The sequence below is a fragment of the Fusarium subglutinans genome (genome assembly GCF_013396075.1).
Source record: "Fusarium subglutinans strain NRRL 66333 chromosome Unknown NRRL66333_c0000440, whole genome shotgun sequence".
NCBI classification, from domain to species: domain Eukaryota; kingdom Fungi; phylum Ascomycota; class Sordariomycetes; order Hypocreales; family Nectriaceae; genus Fusarium; species Fusarium subglutinans.
In genome coordinates, this window is record NW_023502503.1 from 1 (window position 1) to 14,139 (window position 14,139).

At 48.3% G+C, this 14,139-nt stretch overlaps 6 protein-coding genes across 6 annotated transcripts; 3 read left to right on the forward strand and 3 right to left on the reverse strand.

Annotated features, from left to right (window-relative positions):
- Positions 1-295: 295 nt before the first annotated feature.
- FSUBG_13942 (n-acetylglucosamine-6-sulfatase) lies at positions 296-3,522 on the reverse strand (the record flags this gene model as incomplete). Its single annotated transcript, XM_036678886.1, has 5 exons — positions 296-1,056; positions 1,385-1,928; positions 2,032-3,197; positions 3,378-3,414; positions 3,472-3,522. The coding sequence occupies 5 exons, from the start codon at positions 3,520-3,522 to the stop codon at positions 296-298; spliced, it is 2,559 nt and encodes an 852-aa protein (XP_036530590.1).
- Positions 3,523-5,079: 1,557 nt separating this feature from the next.
- Positions 5,080-5,748, forward strand: FSUBG_13943 (pyruvate decarboxylase; the record flags this gene model as incomplete). Its single annotated transcript, XM_036678887.1, has 1 exon — positions 5,080-5,748. One exon carries the CDS (start codon positions 5,080-5,082, stop codon positions 5,746-5,748), a length of 669 nt encoding a protein of 222 aa, XP_036530591.1.
- A 116-nt stretch (positions 5,749-5,864) lies between these two features.
- On the forward strand, positions 5,865-7,074 carry FSUBG_13944 (pyruvate decarboxylase; the record flags this gene model as incomplete). Its single annotated transcript, XM_036678888.1, has 6 exons — positions 5,865-5,969; positions 6,038-6,112; positions 6,162-6,293; positions 6,345-6,628; positions 6,687-6,897; positions 6,952-7,074. 6 exons carry the CDS (start codon positions 5,865-5,867, stop codon positions 7,072-7,074), a joined length of 930 nt encoding a protein of 309 aa, XP_036530592.1.
- A 303-nt stretch (positions 7,075-7,377) lies between these two features.
- FSUBG_13945 (COG3602 family) lies at positions 7,378-7,800 on the forward strand (the record flags this gene model as incomplete). Its single annotated transcript, XM_036678889.1, has 1 exon — positions 7,378-7,800. The coding sequence occupies one exon, from the start codon at positions 7,378-7,380 to the stop codon at positions 7,798-7,800; it is 423 nt and encodes a 140-aa protein (XP_036530593.1).
- Positions 7,801-8,094: 294 nt separating this feature from the next.
- Positions 8,095-10,990, reverse strand: FSUBG_13946 (acyl thioester hydrolase mitochondrial precursor; the record flags this gene model as incomplete). Its single annotated transcript, XM_036678890.1, has 3 exons — positions 8,095-9,051; positions 9,529-10,582; positions 10,671-10,990. The coding sequence occupies 3 exons, from the start codon at positions 10,988-10,990 to the stop codon at positions 8,095-8,097; spliced, it is 2,331 nt and encodes a 776-aa protein (XP_036530594.1).
- A 642-nt stretch (positions 10,991-11,632) lies between these two features.
- On the reverse strand, positions 11,633-12,451 carry FSUBG_13947 (ketoreductase; the record flags this gene model as incomplete). Its single annotated transcript, XM_036678891.1, has 1 exon — positions 11,633-12,451. The coding sequence occupies one exon, from the start codon at positions 12,449-12,451 to the stop codon at positions 11,633-11,635; it is 819 nt and encodes a 272-aa protein (XP_036530595.1).
- Between the last annotated feature and the right edge of the window lie 1,688 nt (positions 12,452-14,139).

Sequence of the window (14,139 nt, forward strand, 5' to 3'; positions counted from 1 at the left end):
AGTATATATATAAAGATATAAACTTAAGGTTATATCTTTTTATATACCTCTTAGTCTTTTCCCTTTATAATACCCTAAGGCTTATAATAAGATTTATTAGTTATTATAAAAGCTTATAGATAAAAGCTTATATTAGGGAAAAAAAATTATATTATTATTTATTATCTGTATTTGCAGCATAAAGCTTAACCTTATAGGCCGCAGTTATCCTATAGAAAGTAAAGATTTGGGCTGTTTCCTTGCAGATAAGTTTCAGTTTTGTAACATCCTCAGGGGCAGGGATCTTGCGGTCGTTTCACCACCAGACATCGATCATCTTCTCTCCGATCTGGCTTCTGGGGCCTTCTTGCTGGACTACACGTAGGTCTGTATACGTCAAGTCCTCGGCGACTCTCATCTTGGCTACTTTCGCAGCATTGGCGCGGTTCTTGTAGTCATCGGTAAAGGTATCGGGCAGGCGAATAGGGTCCTTATAGAGGTCTTTATGTTTACTATCGTACTCCCAAGAGCGATGAGGAGCTTTATGATGGCACATGAGAAAGAATGGCCGTTCCTTGTCACGTTTCTCCATCCACTCAATGCACTTGTCCGTGATGATATCGGTTGCGTAGCCGGGAACTCGAGTAGTACCTTCAGGCTCGATAAACTGAGGGTCCCAGTACTCTCCCTGCCCGGGCACAATGCTCCAGTAGTCGAAGCCCGTGGGTTCGTGGTCGTTGCCTTCGCCAAGATGCCACTTGCCCACCATTGCTGTCTTATAGGCAGCAGGGCTTGACTTGAGCTGCTTGGCAACATTGGGTAGTCTTTTGTTGATCTTGGAGTCAAGGGTCATGACTCCATTGACGTGATTGTGTGTGCCGTAGAGGATTGCTGCTCGCGAAGGTGTGCAGATGCTGTTGGTGACGTAGCAGTGGTCGAATCGCATGCCCTCGTTGGCAATGCGGTCGAGGTTTGATGTTTTGTTGATTCCTGCGCCGTAGCATGATATGGATTTGGCAGCATGGTCATCAGCCATGATGAAGATGATGTTGGGCGGTCGGGTAGACATGTTGGTAGCTTGGATTCAAGTTCAGTAAGTGAATCAATCTTGGAAGAAGCAGAAGTGCGAAGAAGGAGGCTTGTCTGGTCTCGAGATCTAGAAAGAAGGCAGAACCAAGAAAGAAAGAAAAGAAATAAGAGCTTGCTGTAACAAAAAATAGAATGCACCCCAAGATCAAACCAACCGACAAGACCAGAGATACCCACTTCTCAATCCCCTCCGAGGTTGTGGGGTCGGTAGTCGGCGAACGACCTCACAAAAAATCAGTGTCGGATCTCGGTGAAAAACCTCCTTGGAAAGACCAATCATTGAATGTGTCGCAGAGTCCAAGCGTAAAAGGCTCACCCGAGAAGGTAAAATGCGGATCCTCCAAGTTTGAGCTTGGCAGCATGGCTGCTTTCATCAAGACGTCCAGTGCCATATGACCCTCGTCCAGAACCGGCTCAACCACGGATGGCTCACTCGTTATCCCGTGTGCATCTCCCGAGTCTGGCTGGGGGTTACTCTGGGGTTGTGGGCGCTCACATGGTTCCCCAGCTTCTCCGCTATCGTCGGCGAATCCAGCTCGTCGAAGCACGCTATGTACGCCTAGACTCTTGTGTTTTCGTACAGTGACAGCGAAGCGTGGTTGCTGGGTATCGTTTTCCTCACGTTCAGAAGAGTCGCGTCCATGCTCGGAATCACCAGCCGCGTATAATTGAATCATGGCCTCAAGATCCCTCAAGATAAACTGTACTAGTGATGAGTCCTTGTACAAACGCTGCAATAGCTTCAGACAAGCAGACGCTTGGTGGCATGCGGCTTCCGTAGTGAAATTCGTTTCAGGCGGAATCAGGTTGGATTTGCTGAGGAAGAGGATGAGCCGGCACGCGTGATAGCCGCAGATAGCCTTTAGAGAAATCATTCAAGATCTCAATGTTGGCTTTGGCGTGATACAAGCAGGTTCTTGCAGCCATGGTGATATAAGATTCCGGTTGTGATGCGAGGACAACTTCAGGAGCCGCTTCCCTATAGCCCGAAAGAAAGAGTCTGTATGCGTCGCAGTGAGCTTGATGCCAGGAAAGCTGCACTGTCAAAAATCGGGCAAGCCATTTTGAAGATGCAAAGCGTTCAAGTTCCTGAGCACTGTATGGTGGAATTTCCAGCTGTTCCAGCATTCTGCCAAATTCCTCTACAAGATCAGGCAGTTGTGGCATTGACTGCGATGACAGACGGACTTGTCGCATGAGCCTTATGATGTCGCGCGTGATTAGCGTTATTCGAATGGACGTGGCGAGCAGCCCGTTCTCAGATATTCCATCCAGACTCAAGGGATCGTTGTCATCACTATCTGTTTGGAAATCTTCCTCGCTGCACGGCAACCGTATATATATAGAATCCGGCGAGCAAACCTCAGACTCTGGCAAACCAATTGAGAAAGATAAGTCCAGAAGCGCCATACACCACATTGTATGCCGCCTGATCTCTTGCGCGAGAGTACCAAAGTCGATTCTCACGTATTGAAGACGTAAGGCGCTGGCTGTACGACCAGCTATACCCATCAGCATGTAAGCACGCTGAAATGAGCCACTCTCGATCTTGTAGTGGATAATAAGAAGCAGGGCTTGCGTTGTGAAAATTCTAGGTTTCTCGATCTTTGACCAAATAATATCTTCTGCACGCTGAATCCACTGCGCCGTCAACGTTGGGTGATATTTTGCGTACTTGAGATGAAGGGAAGATATTGCAAACAGAGCCAAGAGGCGGGTTTCATCGAGGCTTCCGTCCAGACACCGCTGAGTTATGGAGACTTGGTTGAGAAACGCATAAGAGGGCAACGGATGCACATGGCGGAAGAAATCGTTGATCAATTGGAGTCGGTCTCGCATAGGCGGTAAAGCAATTGAGCGAGCACCTCCTCCGCCTTCTATCGGGCTCAGTTCGGTGACTGAGCCTCTCCAAGACGATGGTAGGTCTGCGGAAGGTGGTAGAGGAGCGTCAGCTTCAACTGGTAGCCTTGCCACCGCAGAAGGCGATCCGAAATGCGCATCATCCGTGGATACATCATGTGAAGGCGACTGACGAGGCTGTAAGAGACTAGGAGAGACCCCAGAACTAGCCCCAGATCGATTCCCAATGCTAGGCGATCGATGCGAAGGACGAGCAGGTCTTTTCCCATCTGGACATACACAATTATGGTCTCGCGCCTGACATTGACATGCAGCACATGCAGGCAGGTCGACGGAACATTTTACTTTCTGACTGCGACACTTGACACAGGCTCGAGACCCGCGGCGGCGTTCTGGATGGGATGGTGATCTAGAGGAGATGAAAGAACAGCTGAAGCTAAGACGCTCACAATTGGAGCATGAATGCGGGCCTCCATCGCATCGGACCTATCGAGTCGAGTCAGATTTAGAGAGCACGTTGATTAGATAATTGAGGGAATTCACCTTGCGGGCACGACATTGCACACAAGTACTAGCGGATTTTGGGGGAGGCATTTGACTTGAATGTTGGAAGATGCAGTTTGTGAGGTGTAGGTTCAATTATACGGATCACCTAAATGTACTATGATTTACGCTATGAAGTAAAAGAGGATACCTAAAATTGAGTTATGCGGGTATTTTAAGCGCAATCCTTTACCAGTATCAAACCGATTCGTAAGAGGAAATTTCCACCACGTTCTTATGTCAGGAAAACTGGCGGCGATTAAAGTATTACATTACAGTCTATAATGTATTTCTCGTTATTTATAAGGTATTCTGCTAACTTGTTAGATAAAACTTTAAAAGAAGGCAGTAAGAAGGAGCTTTAAACATAACACGACATATAGTAAAGTTATTATAATACTACTTGGAGCGCTTTTCTTCAGCGCTCAACTGAGTACGCGCATTGGCCAGTGAGTGCATCTTTCTCTATACAGTTAGTGGCGGATGAGACTCGGGCTCTTCGCGATAGAACGTTCGCTTGACTTCGGAGAGCCCGACGACATCTTATGCAGGACTTCGTCATTCCACGACCTTGGATTGGTAGCCTACGTTACACTGCGATACAATTTCCAGGTATTTTAAATTAGATTGTCTCTGCATTTGCAGCATCTCTTGCCTGGGGCGGGTTTATTCCGCTTCCTCGTTGCAGTGTGACATAGATGGCTTTCATGGAATGTCATCGCATGTTTGTTCAGCCCGCAACGCAACCATCAATTATTGCCGCGTATCACCGCAGCCCTAGCCTAGCGTACCCCGCCGGCCCTGGAATTCTTCGAAATACCGTGCTGCCCCCGTCACTATTTTCCACTGCTGTATACGATAATTCTTAACTTGGCTATATCCACTCGTGGCCTATTTTCCAACTCGGCTCTAGTATTTCTTAATAAACATCATTCGATAAGTTTTATAATATCAGTTGCCAAGCTCAATGAGCTCTTTATAGCCTAAACTTGTCAGGTCGATGCGCCTAACGATGGATCATCAATTGTCAGGCAGCTCCGCGAAGCATCGAGAACAGAAGGGCAGCTTGGGTTCAACATCACCACGCCCGTTTCTTATCAGGCTGAATGCATGTCAGATGCGAATATCGATAAGAGCCAGGGTCATGGGCCAGCGGATATTTTTGGCCGTCACTGGTACCCTAACGGGCAAGCCACGGAGTCTGCTGAACCTTGGCACGGCACTTGCGGCTCACTATCTAGACGGCTCGCAGCGGAACACAGCGTTTCAATACTACTTTGTATGAGCACGGCCGATATAACAGAGCCATATGTTGCATTCCGCCTCCTCTTGGGGGGTTCTAATTCCGCACCATCCATGATTATGCGGCATAAGCAGCCATGCTGTACGAACAACCATCTTCAATGCTTCTCATCCAAAAGACGGTTACAACGGCATCAGCCCTTAACATAACGACATCATAGCGAACTCCGAGTATAAATATGTCCCCTTGGTCCCTCAGAAATAAGAGAACAACGCATCATTCGCAACAGTCTTCTTACTCAATACACTGGCAATACTCAATACTTGACTTCTTATCCAAACCAGGCATCTACTGTATCATCCACCATGACTCAGATTAAAGTTGGTGACTACCTCTTTCGCCGTCTTCACGAGCTCGGCATCCGCTCAGTCTTTGGCGTTCCAGGAGACTACGAGCTTGCCCTCCTGGATCTCGTCACCGACAACGACCTCGCCTGGAAAGGCAACCCCAACGAACTCATCTCTTCCTACGCTGCAGATGGCTACGCTCGTGTCCGTGGCGCGGGAGCCTTTGTCACCACCTTTGGTCCTGGTGAACTCTCCGCCTATTGCGGTATGGCTGGCCACTATGCGGAATTTGTTCCTGTTGTGCATATTGTTGGCTATCCAACTGTCGATGCTGTTCGCAACAAGAGAATCATGCATCACAGTCTTGGCAACGGGAAGTTCGACATGTATGAGAACATGGCTAAGAACATCACCGCTGCAACTGTTGTGATCAACTATGCTCCTACTGCGGCCTGGGAGATCGATGAAACGCTTACTGCCATGATGCGTGAGAGCCGGCCCGTCTATATCGGGCTCAGCGTCGACATTGCGTACGAAATGATTGATGCTGAGGGCCTCAACATCCCAATTCCTACCGAACTGCAGCCAAACGCTCCAGCTCTCGAGGAGGGCGTTGTTGAAGAAATCAGAAAGTTGATGGAGAGATCGAAGAACCCAGCTATTATTGCTGACGGAGGCAAATCCTAGAATCCTAGCTGCACAAACAATCGCACTAACTATCTGTAGGTGCTGTGCGCAACGGTGTACTCGAAGAATCGCATGAGCTGATCAAGTTGACCAACTTCCCAACCTTTACTACCGCGATGGGCAAAGGAGGTCTTGATGAAGCTTTTACCCAGTTCGCAGGTGTCCACTCCGGCGCTGGCACTCTGCCCGCCGTCAAAGAGGCGCTTGAATCTATTGACACGGTGATTTGGATCGGAAATTATCTCCTTCTGATTTCAACACGGGCGAATTTACGACTGTTGTAAACAAGGATGCCATTGTGATTGACCTCCAACGTTTCACGGTCTCTATTGGCAAGAGCCAGTACCCGGTCTCAATGAAGCATGTGAGTATAGCTTACAGTCACCTTTGCTCAAGCCAGCTAACCCTTTCAGGTTCTGCAACGCCTCATCGATTCTCTTCGTTCGAACCCAATTTCCATCGCTTCACGACACGTCACTTGGGATCCATATCCAAAGTTCAACTTTCAACCCGGCGACGAGCTCAAGCAAGATTTTCTCTGGGGCGTGGGTCACTCCCTTGCATCTTCTAGTGAGGGCTGGTACTGACGGACATAGGCACTGAGCTCCTTCTTCCGCCCCGGAGATGCGATCATTGGTGAGACTGGTACTTCCGCATTTGGCCTATGCGATACCAAACTCCCAAGCGGAGTGATGATGTTCAACCAAACCGTATATGGCAGCATTGGGTATGCTACTGGCGCCATTGTTGGCGTTGGTCAGGCTATCAAGGAAAGCCAAGGAAAGTGGAAGAGGCCTGTCCTCGTGACTGGAGAGGGTTCCATGCACCTCACCATTCAAGCCCTGGCAGATATGCTGCGATGGGACCTCAAGCCAGTCATGTGAGTACCCGATTCTCATGTCTAACGACAGTCTTTAGCGTTTGCTCACATGCGCCAGATTCGTGCTCAACAATGGCGGATACACAGTCGAGCGCCTCATTCACGGCAAGGAAGCCTTTTATAATGAGGTCGCAGTTCTGGACTATTCCAGACTTTGCAAGACTTTCGGGCCAGCATTCGAATCCAAGTACCACGGGCCTATCAAGACTTGCGGAGAGTTATCATCACTCCTTCGAGATCCCAACTTTGGCAATGTAGGCTGCCTTGAGGTAAGACTTCGTACTATATCACCTTGATCGAGAGTCGTTGCTGATGCAAAGTAGTTGGTCGAACTCGTCTTGCCTCCTCTCGACGCACCCTCCGCTGTCATCAAGACTGGTGCCGCTATCGATGCATTCAACAAAGCCAAGGCTGAGCAGGGGCCCCTTGGCCTTCAGGGTGCTTGATCTTTCGTCCTATCATGGTAATAAGTGCTAGGGATGAAAACAATATCGAGTTTTAGCTCTCGCTCTGATCACTAGTTTAGTACAGTCAATGTTCAACACATAGTTACCCATCGGCACTAATGAATTTGAGGTGACGTCATTAGCTCTGTAGGCGCGCCCTACGAGTGACTGCATCCGCATCTTGTACTCCACCACCGAAATACAAAACTCCAAGAAGACGCTCACTCTATTACGTTGGAATCCTTCACGTAGACACTCTATCTCATCGCCAATATAATCAAAATATCTCTCAAGTGCACAATCATGTCGCTTATGGCCAACGATCCTGGTGAGCTCTCGCTCAGCAAGCTCCTCTCAACTCTCACCCACACGGTCCATCCAACCACTTACGTCTTCGCCACGTTCACCAATACCTCCAATCTACCACCCCTATCCGAAACGCAAATGTTCTTCAGGGAGTCTGAAGGAATCACGGTGATTACTAGCAAGGACTACGCAGAGTCACACAAGGTCGAATACTTCTTTCCCTGCAAAATGATCAGTCTCAATGTCACATCGAGCTTGGAAGCTGTCGGATTCATGGCGGTCATCGCGACAAGACTAGCGGCAAAGGGCATTGGTTGTAATCCGGTTAGTGGTTTCTATCATGATCATATCTTTGTGCCTCTTGGTCGGGAGGAGGAGTCATCCGAAGTGTTGGTGCAAATAGCGGCGGAGAAGAAGTAAGAGAGTGTGAAGGCATAACGACAAGGGCCATGGAGGGAAATTGATGAGTCTTTGGAGATTCTCCGATATACCAGGCCTCGGGGAGCAAGAAGATATCAGAACTTGATATAAGGTGTCAAAATAAACTTAGCAAAGAGACGGCTAAGCTTAGGCTAGATTTGCCTAGATCCTTCTATCGCTATGGGTCTAGGTCCTGAGCTTTCTTGCCTCCCCTAGCCAGCATACGAGTATAATAGTCTATAAACGTCTAGAAAGATACTTCTTCACCGCAGTGAGGGCCAAGTGCCCGAGTTATCACTTCAAAAGCCACTTGATGCCTTCAACAAGCTCTACAGCTGCTTTCTTCCCTTGGCTCAAATGTGCAAAGGCGCCCCAGAAGATATGAGGCATGCCAGCATAGATATCTAACCGTGTCTCAATCCCATTGTCCTCACGCAATACCTGCTCGTAGATCAAAGCCTCATCCCGAAGGACATCCATTCCACAAAGTTGTAAATACGTCCTGGGTAAGTTGTGGTGACCTGTTGACCAGATGAACGGAACAAAGAGAGGCGAGGATATATCCCCAGCTGCAGAATCGTGAAATATCTTGTCCAAAGCTGGGGTGAGAATAGGGTCGTCCTTACACTCAGTTTGAGTCCGAGACAGATAAAGGTCCTTGTACTTCTGAGGCAGCGCATCTTCCTTCTCTGGTGGCAGTATCATTGGAGCGAGCAGGAAGACGCCAGTTATCGGAGGAGTTAGCTTCTCATCTCGGGCCAGATGGCTGGCTATCGCAGCCATGTTACCTCCGGCTGATGAACCACCAATGACAAACCCCTTTGACAGTGAGGCCTTCAGTTCGAACTCTGCATTCGCAGCAATCCATTTCAAGCCGTCCCAGACATCGTTTATGCTAGCTGGAAATGGGTCTTCGGGTCCTTGACGATATGAAGGCGCCAGACAAACGACCCCCAGCTTTTCGACAATATCACGACACGAGCGCTGCGCATCTTCTGGAGAGCCGATGGTCCACCCGCCACCATGGATGTAAACAACAAGAGGCGGAGTTGGACTGGAGTCGCTAATGGGTTCGTAAATATGTGCGCGTAACTTGACGCCATCTCTTGCAGTGTAGTAGATATCGCGCTCAACGACACCACTCTCTGGGTCGGGCAGCTTATGCAAGCTTTTCATATACCATCTCAAACTTGCAATCGCCGTCGCTGAATCAGACGTGTCAAGCTGGGGAATAGTTATTGTTTTGAGGTACTGGGTCCGGTCAGTTTGAAGTCATTCATGTGGATGGAGGAGACTTGCGTCGTCCAGCTCAGGGTCAATAGTTGCGAGTTGCAGCCGTTCCTCTCTTGAAAGTGCCATCTTAGCTGTTGCGGGTGTCGTCAAGATATCAGAGATTATCTGTATTGTGTATGACATTATGAATGAATGAAGGGTAAATGGCCTCTTCAAAAGGTTCGCCGAAAGTAGTGCTCCAGTCCGGAGTTAACGGTCTTATCGCATGTGGAAGTGAACAGTGGCTCAATGTACTCCATTTTGGGCTTACTATTATACTAAGAGTTCTCACATCGGTATTAAGATTCGGACATAGAGATTACGTCCTCTTCTCGGTTGCTCCTATGTGTCGCCTTGCTTATTCTCCCTCAAATTCCAACAGCGACCTTCGAGACTGCCTAGGCTTCCACATTCGCAGCTCACATAAGCACCAATCCCTTATCCAATCAGGTTGACATTATCCGTGGCTTCAGGCCTCTTTTCTGAGAAGGCCTTTGACTCTTCCTTTCGCTGACTGTCACCCAGCGAAACACGTCTCCTAGCATCGATATACACCATGTACTCTTCATACGTATGCGGCAGGACCTTAAGATTTTTGGGAACGGAGAAAGTATAGTTGAACTGGCCAGTGGGCTTTGCAACACCATGCTCAACATCACGAACCTTGCTGTCAACCCGAACATGCACACGAGTCATGGGCTTCTCGGGGTCTGGAAAGCCGGGCTCAGTGCCGTCTTCCTCCAACAGGGGAGGATCAGTGTATGCGACAGTGGCGGTCAGGTACAGAACACTGCCGACAGGAACGGGATTTCGGAACGTGCAAGGATCAGCGCTGATGAAGGTCGGTCGGGCATGAGCAAAACTGGCTGCGCAGCAGAAGGCGAGCTCAAAGGTCTGTTTCAAATGGAAACCACCAAAGATCATGGTCTGATGGCGATTTCTATACTGAGGCTGCATGATTGCAGCTGTCGAAAGCTGGGTCTTGGACATGGCGACGACGTTGGAAGGTTGACGAAGCTCATTGTTGGGATCGTGGTACGCAAGTTGCCGCAACCAAATCTGATGAATCAGCGCAGATTCTGCATCATTGGGTTCAGTCTGAAGGAGCGAAGCCTTGGATGTTTCCTTTTTGGACAGCGACTTTGCCTCTCCAGCCTTGAAGATCTTCTCTTCCTCCGCATTGCTTGGGACCAGCTTGGGGATGTTGACTGGCTTTCTTGTGTTGGGATCTAGGGCGACCATGGTGAAGGTGCAGGTAAGAAGGACATCTTCCGGTTTGCTGGGTTCGCCTTCTTCCCTGGCCTTGGCGACCTTGCAGGTGATTTCGACACTGCTCCTGCCAGAAGCATAAGTGACCTGACCGCTGTACTCAAGATCACAAATTTCGGTGAGTGGATGCGCTATTGTGATACGGTCCAGGGCGGCGGTCACTGTAGTAACTCCAGGACCGGTATGTTTGTAGACGATGATTCCCGAGAGGGCATCAAGGTCCATGAATAATGTTCCGAGTCTATCATAATGGTTAGTTCGGTACGTGAAATCTGTTCAGTTAATGTGCTTGCCGTATGTGACCGGAAGAGTTGACATAAGTGTCTGACAGCCAAGGGTCTTTCTTGAGAGGAAGCACGACGCGATGATAGCTGTCGCTCATTTTCTTGGGGGTCAGATCGCGTTCCTTAGGATAGTCATCGGACTTATGAGCCGGGAGGCCCTTTTGTTGACGCTCGAACGCCTCTATCCATGGCATCGGTTGCCTCTTGTCTTCGAGGCCCTGAAATACGCCATCTGTATTTCTTGGTGTTGTTGTATGGAAGCTGTTGGCATAGGGACGCGCCAATGCAGGGCTGATTGGCCGCAGCACATGGGGTTTGCGCAAGGAAGCGACAATGCTTCTTGCTTCTCGACTTCTGGACATCATGGTTGGGAGCTGTGAAGATGAAGTTCAATTGTTGATGGTCGTGTGACGCAACGCTCAGTTGAAGTTCGCTGGCGGATCTGATTTAGCGAACCGGAGAGACCCGATAAGTCAGCGAGACGCTAAGATAAGACCCTCGCGGACTTTGATAACCGAGCTTGTGAGAGTTTAGCGGATGAAACCGGCTTCATGGAAATGAATCAGCGGTAAAATAATTCCAGTAAAACTTCTGCAGAAGGCAATCGAATATTTTTATCCCGATTGTCAGTAAAACTCGATGTTCCTGCATAATTGTATGGGTCTGGTGGTGGAACCAGCACCAAGTCGGACAGCCAACCAACAAAGACATTCGCTTATGCATTTGGACATGGACGTACCCTTGCTTGTTGTGATATGTGACCTACCTGGAATATCCTTCATTCCGTAATGGGATCCTCAAGAAATCGATGTTGCGATGAAGCAGCATGTGAAAGGTCATTCGTTCACCGTGAATTCGGTAGTGAAAGGATGTAAATTAATTCAAGAATTACGACCATCAATTAAGTATTGTACACGATGATTTAATAGTGTCTATCCAAGTATTGCGATCTCACAACAGTTATACCTGCATTTTTGCATACTGTGACGATTGCGAGCAGGAGTCTATTAGAACTCCAGCTTCGAGATATTTTCCCACTTCTCGTCACACTCAGCAATAGCCTTGGCCGCCATATGAGCATATTGGAGCGCATCCTTGCCCAGGATGATTCTCAATGGGGGGTCTTCCACATTCGACAGGTGAATAATAGCTCTAGCTATCTCAGAAGCCTCCGTCCACGTTGAGTGTCCCTTGACCAGCTGAATCATCTGGCCGACAGTCTGCTCATAAGGCTCGCTGACCTTGGCCGTCTCAGTGGCAGTGGTAGCCCACTCAGTCTTGATACCACCAGGCTCGGCAACGGTGACCTTGATACCGAAGGGGGCCACTTCCTGTGATAGAACAGTTGAAAATCCTCCAACGGCCCATTTGGCACTCTGGTAGGCTGCTGCTCCGGGTGTTCCGACGCGGCCTCCGACACTTGAGACTTGAATCACGTGGCCGGACTTTTGTTTGCGCATGATAGGTACGATGGCTTTTGTGACATTGACGACTCCGAAAAGGTTGACGTCGACCTGCTCGCGGAAGCTTTTGATGTCTGCATCTTCGATGGAAGCCATGTCTGCGTAGCCGGCGTTGTTGACGACAACGTCTATGCGGCCAAACTTGTCGACAGCTTCTTTGGCTGCCTTGTTGGCTTGGTCGAAGTCTGTTACGTCAAGAGCCGTTGCAAGGATCTTATCGGATCCATACTTGGCGACAATGTCGTCGAGCTGAGATGGGTTACGAGCGGTTGCGACGACGACGTCGCCTGACTCGAGGATCTTTTCGACCAAGGCGCGGCCAACTCCTCGAGAGGAACCAGTGATGAACCAGACTCGGGCCATATTGAAAGCAAAGTGTGACGTAAGTAGTAAAGGATGATTGCAGTTGTGTAGTTGTCAGAGAAACTTGATGAGTTGTCGATGGTTAAAAGCTCTTTATAGGGGGGCGGTAGACAATTTAAATAAGATTCATCTTCCGCTCAGTTTCAATTTTTGTTCTCCTGTACAATTCAAACGGCGGAGTTTGATACGCTATTCTTACTCAGCTCCATAGCAGCATTAGTCTGTCCAGTAGAGAGCAGGGATTTACAAGAAGCATTGACGAAATCGGGAATTATCAACTTTATTATGCACGTTGTGATCCATTCCGGCAATTGCAGCTTATCTCCGAATGTTGGCCTGCGACTCTGAAGGCCGCCATGTGGTGACGGACATAACTTTGGTGGGAGATAAGCGGCGTTTAATATTTCCAGCGTTACACTGCATGAAAAACGTCACAGGCCTGGCTTATCGGCTGGCTTGTTTTTTTAGTGGATTCTGCGGTTTCGAGGTTGCTGATTTTTGGCTTACTGGCTTATTATGGCTGACGACCCACTGCCACAGGGTAATTTGGATCATCAAATGCGAAAGTGAACATCGAGTTCTCCGTCTGAGTTGCCGGGAAGGAGTATCAAATATTTAGGTATAAACTGAATATGTCGGCTTGGATAGTGAAACATGATTGCTTCTTGTCTTCTTCAATATTCCTCGGTTGTTTATGGCGTAACTGCTTGGCTATTTGCTGTTTATGACTGTCCATCGCCGCAGTACATTGTCCCGCTCGCGAGAACTGAACATCCACTAAAGACACGAGGGCAGAGAAGGGTCATCCCCCATGCGATGCTAGCACCCTTGGCAGGGTTTGCTGAAATTCTCAGGTTCGAAGAGCAATTTATTACAAGTCGACATTGGCGAAGTTATAGCGACCGAAGCGCCTTTATCGCAATTCTGCCTTGAGATCAGCCTGAACCCCGCTTCATATTAGGCCAGCCTCTCGACAAGGCGAGCGCTTTGCCTCACTTCTATTGCTTCAGGAACCCGGGTTCAGTCGCTTCCATTCCATTGATTTCTATAGCACTTTATTCCGTATTTTGATAACCTTTGGTATTGAAATCATGAGCGAGATGGTGAACCTTAGCAAACTCTGCAGTGTCTGTTTTGACATGTTGCAAACAGGCTTGGAAGCAGTCGAGAACAGTCTCCACACACATTGCCAGCACCACAGCACTTTCTCTAACTTCAAACAGGCCGCAGACGATGGATGCTATGTATGTGAAAAACTTTGGGACTCCGTGGCAGATGCTTCAATCAAAGGCTGGTCCAACGAACCAAGTAACTGGGTACACTTTGGCTGTAGTCTGGGGCGACGACCTTGGGCACCGCGTTGGTACGGAGCTATCTATTGGCATATCAGATACCTAGATTTCGAAATGGGACCGAGGGTTAATTTAAAGTACAAAGGAAACGTGTTTTGCTTCCTTCCGTGTGAGGGTTTGTTGACTTCCCTTCCCATTAAGCTTGGTATCAGGGTTTAAAATTCCCATAGGTACCTAATAATAGCTTAATGCCTAGTTACCCAGGCATATAGTTAGGTAAATAATAGTATATATAGGTACCTATAGGTATTTTAAAAACTTTTTATATTACCTAAAAAATATATAGGTATTAAAAAGTACTTATAGGTACTTATAGGTAATATTATACTCTTTTTA